The 9,828-nt window shown below is 40.7% G+C and overlaps 1 protein-coding gene across 1 annotated transcript; it reads right to left on the minus strand.

Moving 5' to 3' along the window:
* Positions 1–897: 897 nt before the first annotated feature.
* On the minus strand, positions 898–9,386 carry LOC109463097 (sorbitol dehydrogenase-like). Its single transcript, XM_019759808.1, has 9 exons — positions 9,245–9,386; positions 8,105–8,138; positions 6,757–6,921; positions 5,753–5,900; positions 4,889–5,007; positions 3,811–3,876; positions 2,721–2,896; positions 1,960–2,081; positions 898–1,057 (listed from the first exon to the last, which is right to left on the minus strand). The coding sequence occupies exons 1-9, from the start codon at positions 9,296–9,298 to the stop codon at positions 898–900; spliced, it is 1,044 nt and encodes a 347-aa protein (XP_019615367.1). The 5' UTR covers positions 9,299–9,386.
* Between the last annotated feature and the right edge of the window lie 442 nt (positions 9,387–9,828).

Genomic DNA, 9,828 nt, shown 5'->3' on the forward strand with positions numbered 1-9,828 from the left:
TGGGGGGGGGCTTTTTGAGACCTGCACCAAATTCCATCTCGGTTAGCGCCTAAATGGCTCGCACCAGAACCATCAAATTTGGAGCTTGTCCTAGAATTTATATTCCATATTAATTGCGTAACTTGATAAATTTTCCTGTTGCCATTTCAATCGGTTTCTGACAGGCAATTTTGGTAATAATTACACCAAACTATATGATTTAATTTTACTATAACACCATTCTCTTAAAATAATGCAGCACTATGATAAGTGGTTATTGAGTTACAGGGGGTGGGTCTCAAAAGCCCCCACGGTCCCAGCATATAAAAAAATGTCTAAATAGAGTTAAAGTGATGGTAAATACAAAGTCACAAACGTATATTTAGGCCACGATCTGGGCGGCGGCCATCTTGATGATGATAGCTAAGCCTACCCCCAAGAAGGCCTATAAATAATGAATGAGCTGCCAACCAATCAGAATTTGCGCGCAAAATTTGGAGGAACAGATCGTTTGAATGGTAACGGTCATCAGACGTGAAGGCAGAGCGGAGGAAATAACATGCGCCAAAAAGCAGTTACTCAAACAACTAGATATGATGTTGGAAACGGTCAGACGCCAGTTTCAGCTAGTATCCACTAGCTTTCGTCAGTGACTGAGAGACCAGAGGTGAAATGTAGGTTTGTACAAACTATCGAATTGATTCATATGCAAATACATTGAAGACAATTTTTGGAAGTCGGAAAGGGAACTACTAGTCATACAAGTCAAGACAAGATAATGCAAATTAGTCAGAAAGCTCCTGTTACATGGAGCATGTGTTCACAACAAGTTAACTATTATAATAGTGTATATCTCTGTTCTGCTGGTATAGGTCCATGTACTGGTGTGTTTTTTTTTTGCGTCTGCTTCCTCTTGTTTCAAACATTGGTCTTGTCACACTTCACCATGACTTTGATCCCTTCCCCTTTCTTCACGGCTTCGAAGGCCTCCAGCGCCTGTTCCAGGCTGTAGCGGTGAGTGACCAGAGGCTTCAAGTTCACCTGGCCCGAGGCTACCATGGACAGGGCGGTAGGATAGCTGTAGAATACACGGTTCATATTGAAATATGTTTATTACTTCATTGTACATGCATGTTCTTATATCTACCCAAACGTTCTTTGTGCTGTATAGTTTACCACCGTTAGGCCACGGCAAGTAATTTTTATGGATGACATCAGCGCGCGCTTTAATTTTTGCCTGATTTTGGAAAAAGAAACAAGAACTTTTGTTGCCTTCTGACAGTGGTCACCATGCCGAAAATGGGCGGGCAAAGATGTCTGTTGCCATGCTGAAAGGTGGATGGCAGATAACTATACAGAGAGGAGACAAGAAAAGGCTCTGATTTAATGTTTTGTTTCTTACTTTGATGCAGTGATATGTGATGCTGGCTGTGTATATGTGTACAATGTGTATTTGTACAATGATTGAGTCAAAATTTTAAAATGTAGGAACCTTGTTTTTTTTCGGCCCGCCTTGTTTTATTTCGCTCGCTCGCATTAGATTTAGAGTCTGCAGAGGATGTCATCCATAAAATGTACTCGCTGTGGCCTTATTGGCAAAACAACGTGGCCTGCCATCCCTTGCTGACCGAGTTTTAAAAAAAATCAGTCTTTTTCTATAATTATTCGTGTGTTTTGTTGGCTTGTGTGTCCGTATCTATAAAGAGTCACAGTAGCGAGAGGGAAAATGGTGTAACCACAGACTGACCGGAAGATCAAATTGGAGGTCAATGAGACTGGGAGGAACTGAATTACACCGTGAAAGGAACACAGGAACTCGAAAGTTGCAAGTGCGTGATAGTGGAATATGTAGAAAAACATAACATTTTAATGCAAAAACGAACTAGAAAGGCAAATACTTGATCTGGAAGAAATACAGCATATTTCATGTGTGACATGGACTTAGTGATACGATGTGTAGATGATTGTTACGTTCCTCACCAGTTTGGGTAGGCATTGGTGCCCCTGATGTCGACCTCCCTCAAGGCAGCGTCAACAAGCGGGATGGTGATCATGTCTGCGCCCAGACCGACTTGCACCATCACGCCCCCGGACTTAGTGGCCTGAAGAACGAAGCAGGCAAAAGTAACCATTTATCCATCGTTCCCAGCTGCTGATTGACAACGACAGGGTAGTGCTACTATACATGGAATAAGAAATCAACAAGGAATTCCAAACATTCACACACAAACACACACACACACAAAAACACATACATACACAAACAAACACACACACACACACACACGCAAACACACACACATACACATTCATACATACACACATACAACACACACACGCACACATATATACACATACAAACATGCACATACACTTACACACAAATACACGCACACACATACACATGCACACATACATACATACACACACACACACACGTACATACACACACACACACACACTAACACTAACACTCACACACAAATACGCAAGCACACACACACGCACACACACACATACATCCATTCATTCAAAAAAAAAAGTCAGGCTGGGTTGTGTTGATATTTGGTATATGGGTAGACATTGCTTAAGATTGGTAGAAAATAGTTAAGGTTGATTTGGCAGCCCCTTCTAGCAGCAAAACTTAAGATCTTTGATTCCGGACATTCTATATGGCCTTATTTATGTTGCATGCGTCACGCCTATTTACTTTGAGACTTGTGGAGACTTCATTCACTCACATATATCCCTGTCTGTACGGCGGCTTCTGCCCCGGAACACTCCATGGTGACGTCAGCATGCCCGCCCAAAGCTCCAACCACCTGGTCCGCCATTGCCTGCCTGTCACGTGACGTCACGTGCACGGTCACGTGGGCTCCCATCTGCTGAGCGACCTCCAGCCTCTTGGCATTGACATCTACATTAATGATATCATTTGTATAGGCCATTTACATGCAGAACGCCGCCAATTTCTTGAAAATGATCATAACAAGAGGTCAAAAATTCCATAGTTACGTTGTTTTTATTATTTGTTCTATGGGACAGTAATTTCTTCTTTTTTCCTGTGTTATGCAATGTATTGTCGTAGATTATATATTTATGTTTACCGACGGAAAAGATATTGTTTTTTTTTGCTACGTCTGTATCTGTATCTGTATAGCCGGTATAACCGCCTTTCGGCGTAACACACCAGCTTCGCAGGCACGCGGCGCGGCGGCAGCTGGCTATATTACACCGATCGACTTGTTACACCTAACCCTTGAACTTCTAGCTCTAGACATTGTTTAAAGCTATCTATTGACAATGCCCCTACTGTACTTGGTGACAGTGAGTTCCACTCTGCGATAGTTCTAGGAAAGAATGAATTCTTGAACACCTCAATCCTTGGTTGATAACTCTGGTACTTGAATGCGTGGCTATTTCTTGTTCTCTTCTGGGCTGGTATTAGGTACTTAGTAGTTGGGACATCCACCAGTTTATTAGTCATTTTGTACATCATGCATAGTCTAGACATCTTTCTTCTGTCTTCCAGTGAGGTCCACTGTAGGTTTCTTTTCATTTCCGTGACACTAGCACCTCTTACATAGTTGTTCATACAGAATCTTGCAGCTTGATTCTGTACCCTTTCCAATTTGTCTACGTTTTCTCCAAACAGTGACCTCACCTGTTCAGAATAAGCAGGCTTTGACCTTCGTTGTCCAAACCCCAACCTACCTATTAAATATCAAAAAGATACTTGCACTACGCCCTGCCAATATTATTAATTACAAATGCAGATACTTACATGTACTACACAGATTTGAGAGGAAGAATATTCATGCCAAAACTTACCGGAAATGATAACCTTAGCTGCACCCCTCGCCTTCGCCGCCAGGAGGCACACCAGGCCTATGGTCCCTGCAGGGAAAAGCCATCGGTGATTTGATCAACATGACAGCATTGTAAAGATTTCAGCCATATACCAGTTCCTTTGATATTACGCTTTATATCTATGCTTTCTCTTCAAGCCTTAGAACGAACCAACCTAAGACATAAAATAAAGCCGAACAGAATACAAGCTGGTTCGTTATTCACGCCGTATAGATCTACATATAAATAATTAAATAACCTAATGAAGTCCCTCCGTCCTTCCCTCCCTCCCTACTACTAAACTCGCTAAGTTTACAAACCTGGCGGCCATCTTGTATATAGTCGGGAATGTCCGGTGCGGCCGTCGGGAATGCTCGGTAGCCTTTCCGATTATGATCGGAGCGCTTTCGGTCGCGCTTCGGTAATCGTGACACTACCGAGCGTTACCGACGGCCGCAACGGACATTTCCGACTATATACAAGATGGCAGGGTAGCTCAGCACGTCGGCAGAACGTACTGCACCTGCGCGAAACCCGTAATGTATTGTACATAGCATTTCGGCAGAATGTCTCATATAAGGTTGTATTCGCTCATATAAGGTTAGCATTTCGACAGTAGTTTCCAAATGTTATGTCGGGAAGAATATCCTCTGCAACAGGAAAAATTCTGATGCAACGTTGACCAAAAACCCAACGAAAAACGCGAAAATACGGGGTTCTGCGCAGGTGCAGTACGTTCTGCCGACGTGCTGGGTAGCTCGGGACAGCAAAAAACCGGGGCGAAAACGGAGCATCGGGCAGCCGATGGGAAATCTGCGGTTCTGTAATGGATCTCTCCACGACGCTTGCTGAGGGTAATGAAATGTAAGCCCGAATCAAGAGTCTCCACGGCTATGTCTTGACCTGCTCCGCTGATGAAGACCTTGTAGCCTACAGTACTTAGTAATCCCTGCCCTGCTGCAGGCGTGCACAGCCACCGACAGACTCTCCCTCCCTCCCTCCCGTCTCTCTCCCTCCCGTCTTCCTCCCTCCCGTCTCCCTCCCCCTCTCCCTGTCTGACCTGCTCCGCTGATGAAGACCCTGTAGCCTACAGTAATCCCTGCCCTGCTGCAGGCGTGCACAGCCACCGACAGAGGCTCCAACAGCGCCCCCTCCTCCAGGCTCACGTTATCAGGCAGCCTGAGAACAGCACAACATTATAATGGTAGTCACATGCACAGACACCGTAACAAACAAAATTTATGAGGTTCCATGCCTCCATGAACCATTAAGAAGTGTTTCAAATACTTTATCGAAATAAGGTAGCTCAAAGTAAATATATTCTGTATAGGAAAGTCCTATCCTTGGCAATATTTCATTTCAACATTTTTTTATTTACTGCTATATTACAATAAAATATGCATAGGTATGTTAACATTCAACTACTTTACACATGTCACACGTATGAAGTTCTGTGTTCGTAGTCACCATAATAAAATGTTGGAACTTTTTTCCAACACAACAAGTACAGAGAGATAAAAATTTCAACGACCACTATCGCCTTCATCAGGATAATTCGGAGGTGATTGGTTATTAATTTTCCTGCTGAAGGCGACAGTGGTCGTTGGAAAGTTGATCTCTCTGTACTTGTTATGTTGGAATAAAGTTCAACAGTTTACTACAATAACAAATCATTATGTAGCAGTTTATCATTTTATGCAATTATGCAAAGTAGGTCATTATTCGTATAAACATAAATAGCATCGATAACGTTCCACCTATGATAAAATACATGTTTTACATGCATCAAATGTCTATGATTGATAAAGTTAAATTTTAGAAGTAACTTCAAAGTCAGACTACTTTGTAGGAATGTAGACAACGTAAATAAAACCAGCCGTGTTGCAATATACGGTGCTGGTGGATGTATACACATGCTACTTACTTGTAGCACAGGTCGGCAGGGTGGACTTTGTACCTGCACATTAAGCCATGGACCGGATACTCCAGGTGGGGGCACAGGTAGTACCGACCCGCCTTACAGTTGGTACAGTACCTGCACGATATACCCGGCTCTACGGCCACCCGATCGCCTGGACAGGGGGGAGAACAGAAAATACAATTAAATTTTTGGCGACTCCTCAGCAGCGAGCCATGTCGTGTATGTAATGTCGTACTGTTTGTTGTCTTCAGGGATTTTAGTCATGTTACAAATATGCCTTATTTTATTAGTTTCTGGTAAAAACTTTCAAAGCCAATAAGTTCAGATTGGAACAACGTATTTTCATCATTTTTGGTGTGTAGGTACCTGAGAGAGAGTTGTACATAATTAAATGAGGACTTAATTTGCATAATTAATGAGGAAATTCTATAATTACAGTGTTTTATATAATGGTACTGCTATACATGTAATCTATTTAATCTGTGGTAGGCGGAACATCAACAGATACCAATTATGCAAATGATGACCTAATTTTCATAATCAATGTGACTCCTTATTGGTGAATGATGGGAATATTATACCTCGTTACATGTGTAAGTTACTTAAAGGTTAGCACCACTATGCATATATTATGTTAATGTAGGGGTTGTTTGCATAATTAATGAGGACATGTTGAAATGAAGTATGACAAAGCAAGCCCATATTTCATGGAGGTATGAGATCTCAGAACTCTTGTTTGTTGTTTTTTTTTCTTTACTTGAATATGTATATATCGCACTCATGTAAATTTGGGACTGCATTGTAGATACTGCTTCCAGTAACCGTTCACTGCCCTTATCCTTCAAACAGAGGTTTAGACTTCGGCTTATTTTTGGACTTTTATAATCATTTTTACCCAAGCCTAATGGTTGCAAATGGATACTGCAGGGCCAAATTAATACTTTCTTTACAGCCACGGAACGATCTGCTTTGAGATTACACCACCGTGGTTGAAAGGCGGGCCTTACCGACTGCTAGATGGGTCACCCCCTCTCCGACCTGCCGCACTGTTCCGCTGGCCTCGTGGCCGGAGACCATGGGATCGGTCAGCATGAACTTGCCGAGGGACCCTTCCGTGAGGACGTGGACATCCGTGCCGCAGATGCCCACAGAGTGTATCGCAAGTTGGACCTCTGGGGGGCAGCGATAAATTTCGGGACAAAGACGTGAACACAAGTGTTTGCAAAATATACAGGACGTCATTGAATAGCAATTTGAAAGTTCTTTATTCACAACCACAAGATTGGAATTTTTGATTGGTTAACGTCTTTTATCTTCAGCAAAGCAATAAGAATTCGGAAATATTCAGAACTTTTGTAAACATTATTTTGGGGGAGGGGGTGTCTCTATCATTATGAAAATGTTGTAATAACTTGTTGAATTGCGGGTTCACTAGTTCACTGTATCACGATGCAATAAAGCTAGGTATTACACAGTGAACCAGTCATAATTTCCCCAATGAAGATATAACAGACGACCATCGAAACGACAACTCTTGTTAAACAAGTGGTTGTGAATGGAGAACTTTTAATAAAATTTTACTATTTAATCATTACCCAACCTGATAAATTTGTGGATAGTTGGCATCATGTACATGTATGGATGGACCGGTGCAATAGTCTTGTGAATGTGGAAACCAATCATGTAACTAAATGAACATGCATTTTTCAATTATTACTTTTTTATGTTAGGAAACCTTGGCCTGCCTGTGAAAAGGTATCTGATTTCAAAAATACTTCATCCATTTAATGTAGCTTTGGACTTTAAAAATATGAAATGGACATGAATATTCTTAATAATTACATTTTTATGTTGGGAAACCTTGGCCCTGTAACAAAAAGCTAATAATCTAATTTTCTGAATTTCCTGAATTCTAATTTCCTATACGGTATAATTGAAAACCATTTCCTATACGGTATAATTGAAATGTCAGTACACTAGCACATTGTATTCTTATTGCTAAGCAAAGTATATATGCCTTAAACCAAACTTTACAATTTTAGAAACACACTAAACAAGACTATAGAAATACAAGTAGATGATCACAACGAAAAATGGCAAGTTTTCAAATGATAAGCATATAGGTAACTCTTTTCACAGTACAAATCTATATTTTATTTCATATGTATCATTATGTGCAATTATTATATACTATATTTTTTGTATTGCTGTATTGTGAATGATAATAAAGTTTTTGAAAAATATAATTTCCTGAAGCTTCCTTATTTAATGTGGCTTTAGATTTAAAGAAATAAGGGAAAACATACAAAACATCGGAAGTCATCAGTTTCTAATTAACTACCAAATGTAACGTACCATGTTTGCCTGGTTGGGGAATGGGCCCTTCTTCCTGCATGTAGAAAGACGTGTGGTAGGGTTAAGTAGCATCACATTGAACAACGATAAATATCTATCGATCATAGCTTTCTGAAACCCAGTAGTGTTAATTACTGGACGGGTATCGATGTTATTATTTACGTGCATGACATGGGGCCACACTCTTCGAGGCACTGAAATGACAGACCGTTTCCGAATCAATACTTAAAACATGTTTAGCGGATACCAGAGATTATGCATATCTGAAGCTTGATTTGAGAGTCAGGATCTGAGAACTTTGGTTCGACACCTGACTACAGGTATGTGACCCATTTTGAAATAGTCTACACTTTTTTGCTTTATTAGGGCTTCGAATTATGTAAACTTTATAAACAGTTCTACATGTTCCAACAGCAGAATGCTTTGGAAGATTCCATTGCTGCATGGGGGTATAGACTATTGGAACACTTTACATTTATGAGTGATTTATGAGAATATGAGTGATTTAGGAACAATTCATTTTGTGCGGGAGGGGGATAGGTCCATTTTTGGTACGGACGATGTGGTAAAGCCATACATTTGCTCCCGAGGAAATGTTGGCCTTTCTAGTCTTTTTGTAATAATTTGTATGACCTCACCGCAAATCACTATTCGGAGGCATGATGATGATGATGATGATGATATGACCCTCACTCTTCCCCGTGACCTCAATTTAAAGCTAATCTCCAAGCAGATTGTACGGTGGCAAGGCAGTATCCATTCGTAAGAGTGCCCATTAGCCACCACTTCAACGGACACTTCTCTTACCAATGGATACTGCCTTGCCATCGTATCACCTGCTTGGAGATTAATTTAAAGCGGCCTGTAATCCAATCTGAGCTTCTCAAGAATTAAGAATGGTTCCAAGAAATAAATAGTGCACTACATAAATGTTGGCAGGAACTACGTAGTACTACTCTGTCATAATATCATCAATTTAAACTACTGTGGGTGTAGCAAGGTACATTATGTATGTCTAATATGGGGAGGGGGGGCTGTTTGCTATGGCACGTATAACCAAGGTTCAAGGTCAAATATTTGTCAATAACTCTTACGTATTAAGCAAATACTGTTCAGATAAAAACAATGCAACCAACTTACCAATATCAGCTTGCCTTTCTCCACAACCACAGCGGAAAGATTAGCTTCGCTCATGTTGAGCCTTCTTGGCGTGTCACAGCAAGAGATTTCAACTAAAATTCTACACCAGTCTGACCAAAGTTCATGTAACGTCCTTGGCGCTGAAAACACTTGCATTTGCACACCGTTTCTGTCTGTCAATCACAATTAGCAGTTTGACCAATGAGAGCAATCGATTGTCGTAGGCCTGGCTAATTATTAATAAAAAAAAGCGCCACCTTTGAACACTGTGTGTACAGCAGCTATTACTGAAAAGGTTTTTTCTGTCACAGTTCTAGTTCTACAGTAGTACACCAGTTTCTTTATATGTAATGCTGTGTGTCATACCTGTTCCACTATAGATTTCATTGTAGATAACTGTTTTCTTGTGCAACTTTTCTAAGGCTATTTTTACAAAACAAAATAGTAATAAAATGTAGATTGTATAACAAATGAGGAACGGAGAGAAACGAACTGTAAGAATTTGTACAAAACCTATTTCCCTACTTTATACACTTAAGCTCTACAGAAAAATTAATATTTCCAATACAGCTAGACAAACCTTC

This window comes from Branchiostoma belcheri, unplaced genomic scaffold (assembly GCF_001625305.1).
Source record: "Branchiostoma belcheri isolate BF01 breed outbred unplaced genomic scaffold, Haploidv18h27 scaffold122, whole genome shotgun sequence".
NCBI lineage: Eukaryota > Metazoa > Chordata > Leptocardii > Amphioxiformes > Branchiostomatidae > Branchiostoma > Branchiostoma belcheri.

What these genes read in the sequence shown, in the direction of transcription:
- LOC109463097 (XM_019759808.1), bottom strand. Translation starts at nt 9,298, where the DNA reads ATGAGCGAAGCTAATCTTTCCGCTGTGGTTGTGGAGAAAGGCAAGCTG. An exon ending in AGAAAGGCAAGCTGATATTG is followed by an intron (nt 8,139 to 9,244) that starts GTAAGTTGGTTG and finishes TTCTACATGCAG; the next exon opens with GAAGAAGGGCCCATTCCCCA. An exon ending in GGTGACCCATCTAGCAGTCG is followed by an intron (nt 5,901 to 6,756) that starts GTAAGGCCCGCC and finishes CCCCCTGTCCAG; the next exon opens with GCGATCGGGTGGCCGTAGAG.